The 20,403-nt window shown below is 39.7% G+C and overlaps 1 protein-coding gene across 2 annotated transcripts; it reads right to left on the bottom strand.

The window, feature by feature from the left end:
• Positions 1-9,918: 9,918 nt before the first annotated feature.
• LSM5 (LSM5 homolog, U6 small nuclear RNA and mRNA degradation associated) lies at positions 9,919-20,237 on the bottom strand. 2 transcript variants are annotated; one of them, XM_079152378.1, is made up of 5 exons: positions 20,196-20,237; positions 12,575-12,670; positions 12,253-12,280; positions 11,406-11,478; positions 9,919-11,019 (listed from the first exon to the last, which is right to left on the bottom strand). In XM_079152378.1, exons 2-5 carry the CDS (start codon positions 12,627-12,629, stop codon positions 10,987-10,989), a joined length of 189 nt encoding a protein of 62 aa, XP_079008504.1. In that variant the 5' UTR covers positions 12,630-12,670; positions 20,196-20,237; the 3' UTR covers positions 9,919-10,986. The 2 variants fall into 2 exon arrangements, with proteins under 2 accessions (XP_079008504.1, XP_079008503.1); XM_079152377.1 differs by lacking the exon at positions 20,196-20,237 and adding an exon at positions 13,914-14,680.
• Positions 20,238-20,403: the final 166 nt, after the last annotated feature.

A 20,403-nucleotide genomic window follows, 5' to 3' on the forward strand; every position in this document is an offset into this window, starting at 1 on the left:
TCCTTTTCCATCCTTGTTCCCCTAAAAGATGAAAAAAGACCCTCATCTTCCCTGTCAACCTTGGTCACTTTCCCAGGTACAATTCCTCCCACTGGTAAGGTACAGAGATCCCAAGTCTGGCCTATGAATGGAAAATAACTGTTTAATTTTGGGGAGTGGGCAGGCATCCAGTAAGAACTTCTGGAATGACTTCTTGGTGCTTGCAGCCATGGGGACTGAAGCACTGTGAAGCCACCGTCTTGTCTTGCTCAGGGGCCTGCACTTGCCCATGGCGATATCAATGTTGCTGATCTGGATGTCCCTGTGGAGGCAGGTGGGTGCAGGTGCTCAGGAGGGGTCACCTAGGAGACTCCTGGAGGAGACCCTCACTCCCCACTACCAAATTGAGGGCTCTCCAGTCTGACTCCATCAAACTTCAACCAACCTCCAGTTGCCAATTCATCCTGCCGCCCCGAATTACTGATTGAGCACAAAGCATCAAGCTTTTGACCTCTGGGCAGATGATCTCTGTCTATTGTGCTCTCCGTTTTACAAAGGAAAAAACTGGAGGCTCCAACGATGGTCAGTATCCTCCCCACTTTCCCTTCTCTCTCACACCCACAGTGCACCTCCCCTTCCCACAGCAGCTAGGGAGCCTGTTAACACCGACACCACATCCTGTATTGTATATATTTGGAAACTGAGATCTGGAGAAGGGGGTAAATTTCTCCCTTTCAAACAACTAGGAAGTGACATGGCCAATACCCACAACCAAACGTGGTTAACTCCAAAATCTTGCTTCCTTTCTTCCTAACACATAAAGAGAAACCAGTTCCTCTCCTCCAAATGAACATTTCCCTTAGATCAAGAGACCCAAGTTTAGATAACTCTTGGGAAGTTCAGAAAGCCCAGTCATTACAGAGCCCAGGGTAAAATAAACCCGACTGTCTACCAAGATTCCTTTTACTACTACTGAAATAGCCAGGACCAGGACCCTGCTTCCATGTGAACAAGTCCCTGATTCCTTAATATGTCCACTGAACACAAAGCCCTTTGCACAGCAGGCTGGTTATTTTTGCTGCTTTGAGTTTATCTAGAGGGATAGATGTGGAACAAGCCACAGGGCAGAAACCTACACGTTACCTTACCTACACTTCCCAGAGCTGTGGATTAAAGGGATTCAGTACCTATTAAGTGAAATTTGCCTACAGAAAGAGAAAGTTCTAAAGAATCCATGACGTGTGAGGCAGTGTTTTCCTACCTTGGGATTGTGTTGCACAAAAAAACTCAATAATTTTAGCAAGATCACCTGCAGGTGATTTCCCCAGCGAACCACCCTACATGAGCTGGAGTATTGTTTCATCTCCTGGAAGATATTGGATTCCCCATAGAATCCTCCCCCCCCCCCCCACCCAAGAAGCTCCTAGCACCACTGATTGCCTTGGTTTCATGTTATACCACGGGGCAGTGACCCCATCACCCATAGCATTTAGCTGGCACCCTCCTGGTCTCATGGAAAGCAAGAGTACCAGGTCTAGTACCAAGACCTCCAGGGATGAGGATTCACATTTACCGTGTGTGTTAAATTAGACAACTATGAAGGGGCTGGCATGGTGGTTGAACACACAGGTGCATAGTCAGTGTTGGTTTCCTTTTCCTTTCCCTTAATAGTCTTTAAAATACTTTTATAGGAACTGTCTTGTTGGTTTCTCAAATGAGACAGAATAAAAGCACAATGATTATCAGGTCTAATGCTACACACCTATAATCCCAGCTACTCAGAAGGCTGAGGTAGGAGGATCACAAGTTTGAGACCAGCCTGGGCAACTCAGCAAGACCCTGTCTCAAAATAAAAAATATCAAAGGACTGGGGATGTAGTTCAGTGGAAAAGCTTCCTGGGTTCAATCTCCAGTTCCAAACAAGAATAAAAGAGAAAAATACACAGGAATCCTGTGACTAGAGAAAAGATACCATTAACCTCATATTTGGTTGAGGAATAGGCCATAGTGCCCCATGGTTAAGTGCATGGGTTGTGAATTCAGACTGGAATTCTGACTCTACTTCTTGGTTATGAATTCCCACTTTTCCATGTTGTACTCAAAGTTGGGCCCAGTCTCTCATCCCTACTATAAAACCCCATATCCACAGCCCCTCTACCTATCATGATAGCCCCTCTGAAGAAAGTCTACCTTACTGTTCTTTAACAATTGTCACAAATTATGTTTTCTTTAAATATATGTAGTTACACACACACACACACACACACACACACACACACACTCTACTGTCCTGCTTCTCTAAAGAATCCTGGATGATACAGCGGGCATAACTGAGGAGTTATGAATAGCATGCTTACAATTGTGCCTGGCACAAAGGAAGAACCACCGTATATGTCACCTACTTGAGATCGCTTGGCTAGTGGCTGTGAGCGAGAACAAGTCCCCAGGTTCAGGACTTTGACGCCACCTCCCAATCTCCTCTGCCTGCTGCAGAACTGTGCCCATCTCAGCCTTGCAGAACCGCTGCAATGGAGAACATGAGCACACACGCTGTTCCAGGTCACCCACTCGTCAACTGACTTCACAAAACGCCTGGCTCCCACTGCTCGGTGTTGGGGATCCCACTAGAGTCAATCGTCTCATCCCTTTCTTTGGACAGCAGGATTATTAATGGGGTTCCCTCAGGAATCCCCTCAGAGCTGCAATCTGGGTTTGGCTTTAAACCAAGCAGACAGTTCACTTCTCTATCAAGGGTCATTAACCCATGACGAATAAATAATCAAAATCCAAAGGTAAAAAGGTGCTCAGGTTTTTTTTCTTTTTGAAGAATGGGAATATTTTTATCATCATATTTTGGTTTTATCTTGATCAGTCAAGGAAGAGAGATTAGAAAATGGTAAAGGGGGTCCTGAGAAAGAAATGGAACTTTAGAGTCAGGCATGGTGGCACATGCCTATAATCCCAACAGCTGAGGAGGCTGAAGCAGGAGGATCGTGAGTTCAAAGCCAGCTTCAGCAACTTAGCAAGACTCTAAGCAACTTAGTGAGAGCCTGTCTCTAAATAAATTTAAAAACTGTCAAGCACAAGGCCCTGGGTTCAATCTCCAGCACCACAAAAAAAAAAAAAAAAATTAATTAATTTTAAAAAGGCTAGGGATGTGGCTCAGTGGTTAAGCACCCCTGGGTTCAATCCCTGGTACCAAAATATAAAAGAAGGCAAGAAATGGAATTTCAGAATTTGCCATGAAGTAAAACTGTTATTCTGACTGAAAAGGAATGAGAGGCAGTGCAGAATGATTGGTGCACAACCTGATAAATTTTTAAAAAGATAATATTGTCAGCATTTGTTCTGGAAGTATTTTCATCCCTATTTAAAATCTGAAGTCACATTTTGTAGACAAAACAGAATTACTTTTCACGGGGCAAATGTCCATCATGTGACTTCTGAAGTACTGCTGCTCAAGATCATTGCTGCATTTTAGAAAATTTTAGTGCCTTAGAATATTCTATTTCCTCCACCTGTCCCCTTTGCCAGGCAAATGTCCATTAACAGCTCAGTCATGACTCTTGGGAAGGCCTTTCCTGACCACCCAGGGAGCTGAGCACCCTCACCTTCCATGTGCACTCCCACAGTACGGTTTTCCTCCTCTGTACAGTGCTCTGCGGCTGAAAGGACCCACCTACACCCTCCATCAAGCAAGAACTTCCTCACTCTTCTTACCGATCTTTGTCCTGTCCCTAACATAGTACTGGCATGTAATTGGTGCTCGACATACATGACATGAGAGATCGTGAATTGGTGAGTTTCAAAGGAACTCACATGTTAAATAAATTAAGCCAAAGAAGATGAGTCTGAAGCTAGAGGTGTCTCGCCACTGCACTGTTGGCTTTCAAAGCAGCACTCCAGCAGTGAATGACAACAAACGCAAAAACCGAAGAAGTCAAACCCCTTTGAGCAAATCTGGAACCTTGGACCTGATTGACTTGTGATCCCCGGCCCTGTTACTCTTTCCCTCCTTGGGTTGGCCACACTCTTCGAGTTAAAATAATTACTCTGTCCCTCAGAACTCTGGTGACAGAAGTTCTGGCCAAAGGTTTTTCGATGTAACAACCAAACACAATAAGTGTACCTGGTGCATTCTAACTCAGAAAACTCACTATAAAAGGACAGTTTTGAAACAATGGGGTGAATCTGAAAACAGACTTGAGTATTAGCAAACATTAGAAGCAGATTCCCCACATCACACCTTTGTATTGCTTCCTGGGCCCCCTTCCTTCCTTTCAGGCTCCAGTCCCAGCTAAGCCCCTCCTCCTGATCCTCCCACACCCTTTAACTCCCACTGCTGATTGTCAGCTTTTTTCAAGGTGCCAGGGACCTGGAGGTAGCAAAAGAGTCCCTCCAGGGAGTTCTCCATCTGCAGAGAAGAGGTGGCTCTATCAAAATAAATGAGAAATAATATCTCTAGGACATACAGAGAAGTGCTGAGGCTCAGACTCAAAGGAGAGAGGGAGAGGTCATTTTCTCCAGGGCAACTCAACCATCACCATTCAGTCAGAGGCAGAGTGGCATAGCAAGAGCTCTGAACCAAGTTCCAAAGATCCCAGCACTGGTTCTAGCACAGCAAATGAACCCCTTAGACAAGGAGCCTCCCTGGTCCCAGGCTCCCTCACCTACAAAGTGAGAAGTTGGGCCTAGAGCTGTTATAATCCTTTCCAACTCATCACACTCTGGACCCTGTGCTCTGAAAGCCACAGAACCCAGAACAAGCCTGTGTCACCCCCCCCCACCAGATGCTGTGAGAGCAGGAAGCTGGGCTTCCTCAGGTAGGATGGTCCCCTCCCAGAGTTCATCACTGACTTTCCCAGCATAGATATCAGGTACCATAGAAGACACCAGGGGACTCACCTGAGATTCCCTTCACAATGGAAATTTCCTTAAGCTTCTGCAATCCCCACCTGTGGTGATGTGCACACCCAATCTGGATCTAGGAGAAAAAGCCTGGGCCAAATTGCCCCCCTGAGCATATCACTTCTTCCCCAGCCCTTTCTCACCCTCTGGCCGTTGCCTCTTGTCTGACTCAATCTTCTCCACTAATTAAATGTCACACTTGCAACTGCAATCACCAAGAGATGCTCCCCAGGCAACTCAGTGGGAAAAAATAAGGTCGTTCCCACTTCTCACCATCTTTAGGAGACACTGACCATGAAGCTAGTTAAAACCAGTGACAAATAACAGGGCTGGAGGAGGGAGTGTTAATGGGGTCTATGGACCAAGAAGCACCAGTTCTGAGGCAAAAGAAAATACTTGAAGTAAATAGAGTCCTTCCCAGAAAACAGAGGAGGCAGGAGAGCCCATGACCCACACATCTATGATTCAACACACCCCATGGCCATGATCTTCAATTCAAGTATATTTCTCTATTCTATAAGAAATATAATGGCCAATTATTTTGAAGACATCCTTGTTGAGAGTCAGTTTTTTTTTTTTTTAAAGGGGTAGGGTAGAGTTAAAAGCCATTCAGGATGTTTGCAATTGGTATCAAAAGACAAAGAATAGGGGTCAAGAGTTGCCCTCATGTCAATATAGAAAGTTATTTAAGTAAAAGCATTTCACACCTATGAATCTCCAGAATAACTGTGGAGCAGGAAAGGCACAAGTCAGGCAGCAAGGAAAACAGGAGCGTTACAGTTTCAAAAGATTAACTATGGAACAGCTAGGCTCCCATAGCACAGAAGCAGCCCACAGATGCAGGAATGTGTTCTCAATTTCCAAATGGCTACCAAAGCACATCAGATTCCAAGCATAGCATACCTGGCAATGGTGGGGTGATAATGGTTACAAGGAAGAGGGAGCATTCCTAAGCCTTAAAGACCCACCACTCATAGTGAATGTCCATCCTCCCCATCTGCACATTATCCTTTGGCTGATATTTTCCTCTACTGAAATGCATACAACCCAGAACTAGGAGGGAGCCCAAACACTCAATTCAACTCTTGTTTTATAGGTAAGAAAACTGAACCCCTGAAACAAAGGAGTGGCTTGCTCAAGGTTACACAAACCTGGCAACTCAGATTTCCTGTCTTCCTATCTACTCTGTGCTGATATAACAGAATACCTTACATCATCCATCGAGGTGGAGTTGATAGCAAAAGCTCCAAACCAGGTTCCAAGGATCCCAGTACTGGCTACAATCCTGGAGGCTGGGAAGTCCAAGATCCAGGGGGCTACATCTAGTGAGGGCAGGGGCAGCTGAAGAACTAGCACAGGTGTCTTCCCTGCCTCCCCTCCCACAAGGAGGACCCACCCCTTTCCTCCCCACATCTGGAAAGTTTAATGTATTCGTCACATTGCACCACAGATCTCTATCTCCTTTTGGCCAGGCTTTGAGCTTCAGGAAGGCAGGCACAAAGTAGATGCTCAATAAATGATCACCTTATTAATGAAATTATAACATATCATAATAATGAATTATCTTGAAATAGTCTCACCTCTTTAAAGTTGTTCTTTCACCAATTCATAAAGCTCATTTTGTCTCATCTTTAAAAAATAAAAAAGATCATTTCTTACTGTATTGTAAGAATATAACACTTCTTCATTCAAATATTATCTGAGTCCCTGTGCTTCAAGCACTGTGCTTTGTGACAACTATAGGCTCCATTTTTGGACAAATGTTATGAACTAAATGTTGGAACTGCTGTGACAGGAAAAAAAAAAAACTAAGTTGACTCAGAGGTTGTTTTAACAATAACAACTACTCATTCATTGAGCACTTACTATATAACTAAAAATATACTGGATGATTTACATATACAATTTTTCTTAATCTTTACAACCTTGAGAGGTGGTTATTATCTCCAATTTACAAATTAGGGCATTGAGGACAGAGAAGCTTATTAGACGGTCCAAAATTATACAACAAATGGCTAGGGTTAGAATCCAGGTAAATCTGATTCTACAGCCCATTTTTCATCCACACTATACTGAAGACAATATTTAAGGGTAGAAAAGGCACCTCATGTAGAAAATATGGAGTATATGAATGAAACTGATCATTTTTTAAAGTGTGAAGTGGCCATGAGTTCAATCTTTTTCCTACTCTTGTCCTGCAATCAAATACAGTACAGCATAGTGGGCAAACAGAAATCTGTTTCAATGAGGTTCTAGGAAAAACACAGTGGTTTTAGCAAATAGCAGGCTGGTTGCTCAGTGCCCTCTGCTGGTCAGTTGATGTAAGGCATGATTTTCCTAAACTCAAATGTGAAAGGCCGGAAAACCAAAGAATTCAGTCACCCTTGAATAAAGTAGATGAAGTCTGGTTTCCAGTCATTTTCTTTCCCAGCTCATACATACTTACTTCACACTCCTACTGACTGCAATAGAAATAGTATGAATGTGGGCATCAGGCTCACTGGAGATCAAGTAGTCATCCCAAATATCAACTAGTTATGGGATGTCAGGAAGGAGGCCTGAGTGGGAATCACAGAGCACCAGGACCCTCCCAACCTCTGTCTCTGATGTTCCCTTAATATCCAGAAGTACAATTTTGTACTGAGGATTGAACTACCATGCCAAACTCATCCAATATTCAGATGGTAGTGTTAGTGGCAGCCCAGACTCTGGTCTCTTATCCAGCGGTAATGAGATTTGTTTCCTTTGAATCCAAGACCTAAGATACATTCACTTCTTGATGCTGTTTTACTAAAGGTTAACAGCTGTAAAAGACAGTATAATGGAAGAGCACTTTGAAGTCACCACAACCTGTTTATATAAGCATTGGGTAGTGGCAGAGGAGTTGAAGATCTTGGTGGAAATCCTGGAGGAGGTGATGCTTGAGCCTAGTCTTGAATAGCAGTGAACCAAGTGAAGAGAAATCTGGAAACAGGGACATCCCACAGATGTCCAACGTGAGTCAAGTCAAAATCCAAATTGAAGAAATTTTCTGCATTACTAAAAGCAGGACCAAGATGTGGCTGGCAGTCAACAGGTACCCATGGAATCCAGTTAGGAAACTGTGGTTCTCTTTAGAGTAGCTTATTGAGGGGGTTGAAAGTCCAAGTGCTTTAGGACCATATTCTGCATTTTAGACATATCACTTGAATGCTGTGATCACTGTGGAGGACAGATGTGACAGAGTGAAAGAGCAGGCAGTAAAGAAACTGAGGAGTTTGTAGTATTAGTATAGCAGACCTGAGAACTATTAAGAGTTTTCAAGGAAAACAACAATTAGCACACCCCTCTTCCACAATTTAATTCTAAACCCATTGAGAAAAAAAGGCAAAATGGTAAACAGATTGATTATTTTTATTACTGACACAGGTTGGGTAGATGATGTAGCTTTTATCAGTGAGTTGTGGTTAATTTCTTTATATGAACTCCAGAATAATTCAGATTTACTCACCAAACCATAGGTATTGCTGGACCATGGTAATCTCTTCATCTAGGAGCCAAGAGTCATACGGCAGACAGCAAAGAGAACTCATACTAGCTACGGGCAATGTAGTCCCAAAAGGAAAACAGCAAACGTGCCTAAGTTTCCCTCTCCCTATATTCAATCAAATAAGTCACTACCCCTCTCTTGGTTAGGACAGCAAAGGTCAGGTGTGTTACATGGATCTTTCTCCATGTAGAAGAAACCACCAGAAGTGGGAAAACATTCCTCCTTTGCCTTTCCCATCTTTTTATTGTTTCACCCCCAGGCTTAAAACATTAAAACTCTGAAGAACTAGAGAACTCCATCAAGAAGTCATCCCAAATACCAACTACTGTTCCTTTGATTTATCTTTTTGGAATCATTGGAAGCTTAGATTTTGTCCCCAAAGGCTCTGAATGGGTCAGAATAATAGATGAATTAAAACAACTTTAAGGCTTCTGAAATTCCAAAACTCACTCCATTGCCCACCATCAAGTATGTGCAGCCACACAGTCTAACCGCCATAACACGGCATTAAGACCCATTAATAAAATACCAACATAAACATGCTCAAATCTAAATCTAATTTCCTCTCATTATCAAAGTTACAGAGAGAAATTCAAAAATTCTCCTTGAAAATCAAAATTCAAATCAGGCATGGCAGCACACACCTGTGATCCCATTATCTGGGGAGACTGAGACATAACAATCTCAAGTTTGAGGTTAGACCCTGTCACAAAAGGATTTTTTTTAAGGTGGCGGGAGGGGAGACTGGAGATGTAGCTCAGTGGTCAAGCACCGCTGGTACTGAAGAAAAAAACAAAACTAAACTAAATTCCCTTGTCTAATTAAAAGTTCAAACATCCAACATTCTTAAGTTAAAGGTCAAAAACTATCTTCCTTAAATGCTCATTCTGTTCAATATTAGCCAAAGAGAGTCTTGATGCTTGGAGAGTTAGGGTCCTTTCAACAGCCCCAGCCTGGGTTGTCACTTTTGGAAATGATTCTTTGGGGGCCTCAGAAGTTAATTAGACATATCTCACACCCCACTTTTTAAAAAATTGATATAATTTCACGTCATAAAAATCACCCTTTTAATGTGTACAAGTGGGTTTTAGAACATTCACCAAGTTGTATGACCTTTTACCCCAACTCTCTGTTTTTACCACCAGCCCCAACAAGAAATCCTATACCCTTTTAACAGTTACTTTTGTTTCCCCCACCCAGGCTCTGGCAACTGCTTTCTATGACTATGAATTTGCCTGTTATGAACGTTTCATATGGTCTGGTGTCTGGCTTCTTTAGCTTAGCATAATATTCTCAAGATTCAGCCTCACTGTTGAATGAGTAAGTACTTTATTCCTTCTTATAGCTGAGTAATATTCCATTGTATGAATAAATCACATTTATCCATTGGACATTTGGGTTTCCACTTTAGGGTTAATGTAAATGCTACAGCTATGAACATCTGTATACAGGTTTTTGTGAGGGTGTTTTTAGTTCTATTGACTATAAACCTAAGAGTGGAACTGCTGGGTCATATGGTAACTTTCTTTTTTAACTTTTTTTTTTTTTTTTTTAAGGAATCCTCGAACTGTTTTCCACAGCTGCTGCATCATTTTACATTCACATCAACATGTACTAGAGTTCTAATTTTATCATTTCCTTACCAACTCTTATTTTATTTTCTCCTTTATTATAGTCATCCTACAGTGTATACAAAGTACTATCTCATTGTGATTTTGATCTGCATTTCCCTAAAATGGCAATGATATGAACACCTTTTCATGTGCTTATTGGTCATTTGTGCTTCTTTGTAACAATGTCTATCTTTTCATTAATTTATAAAAATTCTTTATATATTTTAGATGAGTCCCTTATCAGCCAAGTGGGTTGTCTTTTTTATTTTCTTGATGGCGTGCTTTGAAACATAAGAGTTTAATTTGGGGGAAGTCCAATTTACTTCTTTTGTTGTTTATGCATTGCTTCACTTTTTAATGGAACCAGAGTTAGTCAACTGAATCTACAAGATTATCACCAACCCCACACCAAATTCAAAAAACAAATCAATCCCCAGCCTCCAGCTCCATGGTCCTACCAGGCAAAAATGTCTTAGAACCCAAAACTCAGCAATACCAAAGAGAAATTCGCAGTACAAAATATCAGAGTTCAAACTGAATTCTCCAATCATTTCAGGTATTTTAAACGTACCTGTTCAAAATCAAAGTTCACCACTGTGTTGGAAATAATTGTTTAGATATCAAATGGTAATATAAATGAAGATGCAAATAGATATAAAATGACAGGAAAGCAAATGACAAAACAACTATAATCTTTGTTCCTCTGGCTACTGTAGTGTAATAAATAACAGTTAACCAAAAACACCTTTATTTTTGTCTTCAAAAAAAACACACTAATTTCTTCTTTTTCCAAGATAATCATGATTAACTTAGAAAAATGGTTATACATCTTCAAAGCATTTCCCTTTAACGGGAATATTAGCTTTAGAGAATCTAAACATTAGAAGATTAAAAAAAAATCTGTTTTGTTGCCATTATAAAACAAAATGGAATCTAGCATAAGTCAAGGAAATTCTTTCATACTTCAGGTCCTTCACCTCCAGGAACCAGCTGCATGGGAGGAAAAAGAGTGTATTAATAATATCACCATGTCATCTAAAACCCCCTACATGCTCCTCATTAACCAAAGTCACCTTTGTCTTTTCCCCTCTCCCTCACATTCTCATTGTCTCCAGGTCATCAATATCTGGCTACAATTCCCAACATTATGAATTAATATTATGTGTCTCAACAATGATTTCTGACAAATAACAAAATTTAAAAGCCCAAACCCCTTTGGTCAGCGTTGGAGCTGACCATAAGAATTCCTATTCTAACGTAAGACACTTCTGGCCCATGAGCATTTAGTGAAGCAAGCAGCAGTACAACTTAGTTTTATAATCCCTGCCCTGCCAAAATGGGCTAGTACCTAAATAAAATAGCTTAATGTGTCTTACCATTGTTATATTATTTCCATTTAGCAAAATCTGATCTAATTTAGTGATCCTTCTTCCTTCTGGTGTGATTTCACTAAATGAATAGATAAAATGAGTCAGGATAAGCAGGTAATCAAAGTCAACATTTTAGAAAAACATTTCCTGTCTAAAATAACTGTTCTTGAGGCTGGCATGCACAAAGCCTTGAGTTCAAACCCCCAGCACCAAAAAGGTTAATCTTGCACATAAATGAAAGTGAGGTCAGGCAACTATATTAGTAATTTTCAAAGAAAAACGGTTATCTACTAAGTAATGTACATAAATCCCTCATGGGCAACAGAGTAGACCAACTGGTCTAAGACTCACATCCATTTCTACATAAAAAAAAGCTGAAACTTGCAAAGGAGATCCGACATGAAATGAAACACTCAGCACTCTCACCTTTTTCCTTTAATATATCTATTACTGCTAATCCCTAGTCATTAAACCAATCTGTAATCAATACAATTTTGAAAACAGATGCTGGTCATAATGTTTATAAATTAATACAATCAAGCCATCATTTACATTTTGTTATACAGTAAATGCTCTCATTATCAGTTCTTTGATTTGACCTGAGCCCTAAAATTACTCTTTTTTAGTATCTTTTACCTTACAGCTCTGTCTATACTAACTTCCTAGCAATTCAGTAAAAATTAAAGTAATAACCATCTGATCCAATTTTACAAATATCAGTACATAAAATTTGTCCTTAAGGAATCCCATAGGTAATGTTTATTCATCAATCATTTTACTGACTCAATCATACTATCATTGCCTTTAACTAAAAAGACACCCCCCCCCCCCATTCTTTCTCAATACTACTTACAATTCAGTGACATCTTCCAGCACCATATCTGAAGTTTGGTGTTAAGAAAAAATATATACCAGGTTGAATTTACTTGGCTTCTGCTTTTGTTCTGTATTAATTATGTTTAATACACTGACTCAAATTGAAAAGGCCTCTGAATGGCAGGAACTTAAAGATGTTGTAGTAAACATACCTCTAACAATACTATCACAAGTTCCCCCAAATAAAATAAAATAAAATAAAATCATCAGTCAGAAATATACTGCTTGTCTATAATTTTTACCTGTATTAGTGAATACATTTTAAAAACCTAGGCCAACACCACTTTTTAAAAGGATACTGACAAAGTCATCAAATCCTAGAAGTGTTCCAACAATTTCCTTATCACTTTTCATCACAATGTGAATTCTTGATCCTATACACTTGTCCACAAGCTCTGTAGAAAAAAAAAGTTTTTTACCCATTAATTATTTCAACAAATATTGTCGGGGTGTGACTCAGTGATACAGCACTTGCCAAGCATACCTGAGGCCCTACAGTTCAATCCCCAGATAGAGAGTGCCTACTTGCATACCTCATTTGCACATTGCAAAAGTTAAACCAGGAAAAATATTCACTCAACAACTTTAGGTCTTATAATACAAATTTCTGTTCAATCATTACTTTACAGAAAAGTCTTCCTTGATCTCCACTTACCTCTTCTTTGTAGCTATTAATATAATTGTGGTTTTATAAATTGTTTTACATTACATGATTAATATATGAACACACACACAATCCTTTCTGACTCTACGGTCTATGAGGCACAAATTATGGTTATTCTTGCTCATCACTGTTTCCCCAGGGAACGGTGTCTGGCATATGCCAGGCATTCCAAAAGACTCTGCCAAATGAAAATAATTCAACCACAGTCACATCCACTAACTCAATCACTCTTCACCAGCTACCTATTGGAGGAAAGACGCATAATTATTTTCACTAGAAACTCTTTCTGTCACTACTTCCCTCACCCAACGAAGTCCATCCTGCGTTCTGACTGCAGCTCGAACATCTCTTGAGTCAACTTAGCATCATTCAGTATGCTTACTGGCGTGCTATCCGAAAACAAAGGCTGTGATTTTTCTTTTTTCGTTGTCAATGGACCTTCATTTTTTATTTATTTTTTATATGCGGTGCTAAGAATCAAACCCAGTGCCTCACACACGGTAGGCAAGCGCCCTACTACTGCCACAACCCCAGCCCCGCAAAGGCTGTGATTTAAAAGTTCTCGATTGAACAGTGACCGGATACGGTGTGGAACCTACTTGTTGAATGAATGACAAAAAAGGACTCGTTTCCAGATCCACCTTTTAAGCTAAGCTAAACCGACCACATAGATGACGGGGTCTATTTAACCGGTGAACCTTAAATGCCAAGCCGAGGAGCGGAACTGCTACACTCGACACGGTGCAGGCGAGTTCACAACAAAGAAGGCCGGGGCCGCTTTCACAAAGTGTAGACCTTTTCCAGCGCCGGCTGTGCCTCCCGAAACCACGTTACAGAGCAGCGGCGGCCGGGCGCCCGGAGTCCTGGGGTCTAGAGACCAGCCGCGGAACGGGAAAGCGCCCCATAGTTTTCCCCTTCTTCCCGGGTCCTCAACCTCAGCTCCTCGCCCCTACTCCTCACGGGAAGACAATTACCTAGCGGCAGCAGTTGCGACGGGTTGGTTGTAGCGTTAGCCGCCATGGCTAAGCCGGAAGTGGCCAGCGTCCCTCGACGTTCGAACGGCGACTTTAAAAGAGCGCGCTTCCGCTTTTTTCCGGACCCGGAGCAGGCCCGACCAATCGAAGGCCGAGTGTGCGATCTGGACGGTCCACGTGAATAGACCCGCTCTCTTTTTTAACAGAGCTAGGGGATCCAGTGAAATATTTTGGTTCGCTGAATATCCTGCCATCTCGGCGGATACCCGTTGTGCCCTCGAAGTTTCGGAGAAAAGTTAAAGGTATCTTGCTTCCTCCATTTCGGAGGACTGCAAAATACGTAGACCATTGAGTCGCCTTAGTTTCCCCTAGAAAGTTGCATCTCATCTCAAGCGAGGATTTTTCTTCAGATCAGTAAAATAAATTCAAATTACCCGTCTGAGTCTGTTCTGTAGTTTTCGCAAAAACTTTTTTTTTTAGAACCGGGGATTTAACCTGGGGGCGCTTTACCACTGATCTATTGAGCTACATCCCCAGCCTTTTTCATGTTAATTTTATTTAATTTTATTTATTTTGAAACAGGGACTCACTAAGTCGCTCAGGCCCTCGCTAATTTGCTGAGGCTGAACTTGAACTTGTGCTCCTTCTGTCTCAGCCTCCAGAGTCACTGGGATTACATGGCCTGTGCCACTGCACCAGGCACTATTCATTTTCTTAAGGAATCTGCTGCTTCTAAATCCAGAGGATCGAAAACCCACAACCAGCATTTAAAAAAAAAGAAAAAAGAAATCTATACTGGGTTTTTTTTTTTTTTTTTTTTCCTTTCCCTAACGTTTCACTAATTTAATTCGTCATACTTGTTTTGTTATATCTAGGAGTCTAACATGGACTTTTCCACTCAATATTTCTTCAACAAATGATTATTGTCTAACAGGCAACCACCAGATGTCAGTCACTCTAAATGATATGTTAATGTCATCGTGCTTGGAAAAGCATGCTTTTGCACTTCTGTTTTGCAAACAAGTTCTTGGTCGATTTTACATTTGTATTCCAGGAACTTAAAGCTAAACAGTCTGTACATGAAAGGTCACAAAGAACATAAGTCTTGCAATAAATAGTTGATAAGCATGCATCATTCCTTCATGGAACAAACACGTATTTGTTGCATACTAGTTGACCAGCAATTTCCTTAGTACAAAGTATGTACAGAACAAAAAGTGTCTTCTATGCTTGCAGGAACTTAAGGATGAATGGGGGAGAAAGACAAGTACAAATTTTTATGTTCAAGGTACCATGAAATATAAAATCAAAAGACCTCTTTTTAGCTTCAGGGATCCTGGAGAACTCAACTCATTTCTAAATTTCAGCAAATCTGGCCTTCCCACCCCCCCCCCAATCCCCATTGCATAAATATCGAGCACCTACTAGGTACCAGGGCACTTAACAAATACACTTCTAATTTTTACATTTTTTGAGACAAGTATGATGAGATTCCTTGTACTCAAAAAAGTTAAATAATTGTTCCATCAGCCAAAGGAATTGACAGAAGTCTGGTCTTGGAGGGTGCATAAAAGTTGAACGTGCAAAAAAGGGTCAAGAGCAGCATTCCAAATAGAGTGAATACCATGTGCAATTGGCATATGCCCACCTCCAAACCTCTCCTGCTGCATTTTTATTAAAAACTTAATATACTTCCTCTAAGTTTATCATAAAACTCTTCCCTTCCCAAATATATTTCCATTAACAGCAGTCTTAAGTGATTTTAATGTACTTTATGATCCCCTCCCCCACCTTCCAGTAAAATCTTACACATCCTTCAAGATCCTTATCAAATAGAATCACCTCTGACTTGTAGACTTGATGGACTCTTTCATTGTTTGGCAGCAATATTAATAGCTTTCAGAATGTTTTCAGTGTATTATAATTATTAACAAGGCTACCTCTCCCCAAAAGATTGGGTTCCTTGAGTCCAAGAATATTGAAAAGCAGTAGTGTATATTAATTAAATCCATTGGTTCTGAATTAAATGACTGATTCAAATTCCATGATTCCTTGTAATTATTTGACTTATGGGAAAGTTATTTAAGCCTTTTAAGTCTCAACTTATCCATTGAGGAAAAAGGGGGGATAATAGTACCTACTTACAAGTTTACTATGAAGATTAAATGAGATAATCCATGAAAAAGATTAGCATAGGACATGGCAAATAGCAAACCTATTAAATATGAGCTTCTATAAGTTATCTTTTTGTTTCTTAACACCTAACATGATGGCTGGGTTAGAGTAGGGGCTACACAATCATCTAGTTTCAAATTCATATTATTTTTATAAACAGACATAAACCACTTTAAGGCAGCAATATCTTGTTTGATGCACTGTGCCTACCACAATTCCAGTGTACTGTAGTTCCTAATAAATGTTCATTGAATTCTTTTTCATTCATCAGTATTCTACTTAATTTTCATAAGGTTCTAAACACAAAATAATGCCAAATTTGTTTGTGAAGCCCTTTTCTTTTTCTGTTCCATCCTTATTTCTGTTTCACTTTCTTCAGACCATACTGAGAGTATGGATCAAATTTAAGGCATTGTCATTACTAGATAAGAGTATAAAAATCAGAATATTGTACTTTAAGAAGACATGCAAGATGGTTCACAACTATAACCCCAGAAATGGAGAAGGTTGAGGAAGCAGGATCACAAGTTTGAGGGCAGCCTGGGCAAATTTGTGAGACCCTGTCTCAAAAAAAAAAAAAAAAAAAAAAAAAGTTAGGGATATAGCGTGCCCCTGGGATTAATTCCCCATACAAGAAAGGGAGGGAGGGAATGAAAAACTGACTTTCAGAAAGTCATTGCTCTTAAGTTTTCCATTGTAAAAACAAAATGAAGGTTAGCAATTTTCAGTGTCACTAAAGAATAGTCTCTTTAGACTTCGAAAAGTGAACCACATAGAGTTCAATTACACAAGAGTTAATAAGGACTGGGCTAGGGATGTAGCTGGTAGAACACTTGCCTTGCATGCACAAGGCCCAGGATTCAATCCCCAGCACAGCAAAAAAAAAAAAAAAAAAAAAAAAGAGAGAGAGAGAGTTAATAAGGACTGCAGAAAGGTAGTGGTTTTATTTTATTGTATTCTTTCTTTCTGAGGCAACACACAAAAAAGAAACAACAGGCCAATTCCAGATAGAATTTTAATGAACTTGAAAATATGTCATATTTCTATTTCTCAAGGATTTTTCTCCCTTCAGCTCTTCTTGAGAGCAGACATAAATAGAATTTATAATTCATCATGAAGTATATGTAACTCAAAGAGGCTCTTCAATGTATTTTACGTTCAGAAAGGTATTTCTAATTTTTTCCCTGGAGTTGAATGTCTCATATAAATATAACCAAAAGCTTCCTTTCAAATAAAGTTTCAAAAAAGTACTGTTATCTCAAATTGGGGTTTCAAGTCTTGATAATCTGCTTCTAATATTTTTTTTTAAAAAAGAAGAAATTTCTATTATTTTCCCAATAGATATTTGTCCTTTGTGGACAATAGATATTTGTCCTTTGTGGACAAATTCTTTTAAATTTTTTTTTTTTAGTTTTTAATGGACCTTTATGTATATATGTATGTATTTATTTATATGTGGTGCTAAAATCAAACCCAGTGCCTCACACATGCTAGGTAAATGCTCTCTACCACTAAGCCACAACCCCAACCTGACAATATCCTGTTAATAAATTTATTCAAAATTAATAGAACTCATTTAAAAACTAATGAAGACCAACAGCTTGGGAGACTGCGTCATGAGGATTCCAAGTTCAAAGCCAGCCTTAGCAACTTAGCAAGGCCCTAAGCAACGTAGTGAGACCCTGTCTCAAAAAAAAAAATTTTTTTTTGTTTATCTGATAACTGTTTGTGATACCTGGTATCTTTTTAAAATTATTAGCTTCACAATCATCATCTGAAAAGAAAACATCTTGTCTCAAAATTTTTTAAAAGGGGCTGGGGATATGGCTCAGTGGTTATATGCCTCTGGGTTCAATCCCTGGTACCCAAAAGAAAAAAGAAGAAAAAAATTAAAAACTAACGTAGAACTGCTTGGTGCTTATGCTAGCAGAGTGGAGCCCACAATGCTGTGATGGTGCTTTGGGAGAGCAAGTCAGAAGTTCCTGATGGAGCTGACCAGATTCTTCCAGAAGCATCAGTTGTCCTGCAGCGCATACATCACCTCAAAGAAGTATGAAGGTGGAACTAAATGTACACCAAGGAAGAGTTCTGTGAGAGCAATGAGCTCTCAGACAAGTGTCTGTTAAAAGGTATAGATGGAAAAAAGATTAGCATTGTGGTAAACTCTGAAGAAGTGAATAAAGTTTCAGATGGCTTATTTGAACCTATTCAGGGCTAATATGGAAGGGCTGGAGAAACAAAAATAGCAAGAATAGGAAGAGGAAGGGCACTGAATTCCCTGCTTCTACTAACTAACCACTCAATTTCTATTTTTCCTTTGGTTTTTACTTTGACCACAAAGTTAGGCTTCTGGTTCCCTCACCAGTAACTGTTTTCACATGAGATTAGGGTGGTTTTTGGAGAGAAAGGTTGCAGTGTTTATAGGGTAATTGCGGTAAGACACCAATTTATTTCAGATCTGTGCTGCATGGATATATTTTCCTGGATTATAATTTATATAAGTCTCTATAGTCATCTCTGTGAAGAGCAATGTATCATTAAACATTTATCAGCAAAATAGTAATAAAACAATATAAAGGAGGTGTTATTCTAAATTGTTAATGGATCAATCTATATATTTACAGATAGAAAAAAATTCTAGAAATTCCCTTGCCTATTTTTCCTCACCCAATTTTCCCAGTAACTTATCTCCTTTGTTCATAGAATTCTTCAAAGAATTTTTTTTTTTTTTCTCTTGTGATACTAGGGATCAAACCCAGGGCCTCCTACATGCTAGGCAAGTACTCAACTATTAAGTTACATCCTCAGCCCCAAGGATTTTTGTTTTAACATTTAAGCAACATACTAGATATGAATAGATGATTCAGTCTTAGGTGAAAGCTCCAGGATGCTAAGTGACATATTTATAAGCTGTTACTAGGTCTCTTGCACAATAATTTGATGTTCAGTGTAGATAGATACAGAGTTCTAAGATGCCCTGTCCTTATGTTCTTTAAAACTTTTTCAGTTAGACCTAAATTTTAGCTATACCTATTGTTGGAAATATCAGAACAGATTACATCAAGAAAATGGTTAACACATCAAGCAGTTACCATATCAAACAGGCAACATACCAAGAAACAGCTAACGTATTCTATATAAAGGGAATAATATAGTTTCATACACATTTCTGAGTCAATGCCAAGTTTTGTGATACAAAAAAGATTGAGGGCAACATACTGAAAAATTCTCAGTATTATATTAACATTAAAACAGTTCTACTGAATCATAGAAATTAAACTTGACTCAAGAAGTCTGCTGTTTTTCTCAGCTATCCTTAGATTAGAATGGAGGTCTTTACATTTCAAGACAAGAAATGGAAAATATCAACTGCTAAAGTTGCCTACACTAAAGGATGTGCAACTCAGTGATGATAAGCTTCAAATCTAGTTATTATAGTAATTTCAAATTGTATTTGTAGCAGGCAGCTATCTTTAGTTAATTCCCAAACTTCCCTGGATACAACTTGGTAAATCTGCTAGCATTTCCAATATTCACTAAATTTAAAAGAGATTTGTACCTTTAAAAAAATTGAAGTAATACAATCAATAAAGGAATTAAAAACCCTAGTGACAAATGATCCATATGTTTTGTGCTGACCAAAGTAGTAAACCCATGAAAAGGTGGAATGAAAAATAGAATTTTTTTAAATCGCGGAACTAGGTACAAGTCTCCATGTAAACATCCTCTTTTGTCAAGGATATTGTGCTTTAGGCCTTAAATAGCTTCCGAACTCTTTTGGTCTTTTTTTTTTTTTTTCCCTCAAACTCTTACACATAAATTTTAAATGAGAAAACAAACAGAGAAGAAAACAAAAGAGCAATCTCGGGTAACAAGCAATTTAAAGATTGAATACACAAGATGTTAAGTCTCGCCAAAATGCTTCCATGTTTTTAAATATTTAAATAAAAGCAGAAAGACTCTAAGCCAGAGAGTGGAAGGTACTAAAGAAAGAACGGAAAAGATGTTTACAAAGAAAACAAGCGGAGAAAAAAGGAGGGAAGGGGCAGAGATTTTAAGGAGAAAGAAGGGAGGAAGAGGGGAAGAGGAAGCGATTTGACATCAAACCTGGAGAGAAAGGAGCAGGTGTGACCCACCGCGCCACCAGGACCTCCCGGCGGGCCTACCCTGAAGCCCCACCCCTACCTCGCGGACTCCTCCATGGACCCGCCCTCTCCACATGAACCCCGCCCACATGCCACGTAGGCCCCGCCCCGTCTCGTAGACGTCTCTTCTAACCACGCCCCTCTCAGGCTCCTCCCCTGATCCTCAGGCT

Source organism: Sciurus vulgaris (genome assembly GCF_902686455.1).
Source record: "Sciurus vulgaris genome assembly, chromosome: 8".
Taxonomy (NCBI): Eukaryota; Metazoa; Chordata; class Mammalia; order Rodentia; family Sciuridae; genus Sciurus; species Sciurus vulgaris.

Excerpts from the sequence above, each read along its gene's own strand:
- LSM5 (XM_079152377.1), bottom strand. The coding sequence starts at position 13,959 with ATGGCGGCTAACGCTACAACCAACCCGTCGCAACTGCTGCCGCTAG. Across the intron at positions 12,671-13,913 it reads GTCGCAACTGCTGCCGCTAG|AGCTTGTGGACAAGTGTATA; the intron begins GTAATTGTCTTC and ends TTTTTTCTACAG. Across the intron at positions 11,020-11,405 it reads ATGGAAATAATATAACAATG|CTGGTTCCTGGAGGTGAAGG; the intron begins GTAAGACACATT and ends CCTCCCATGCAG.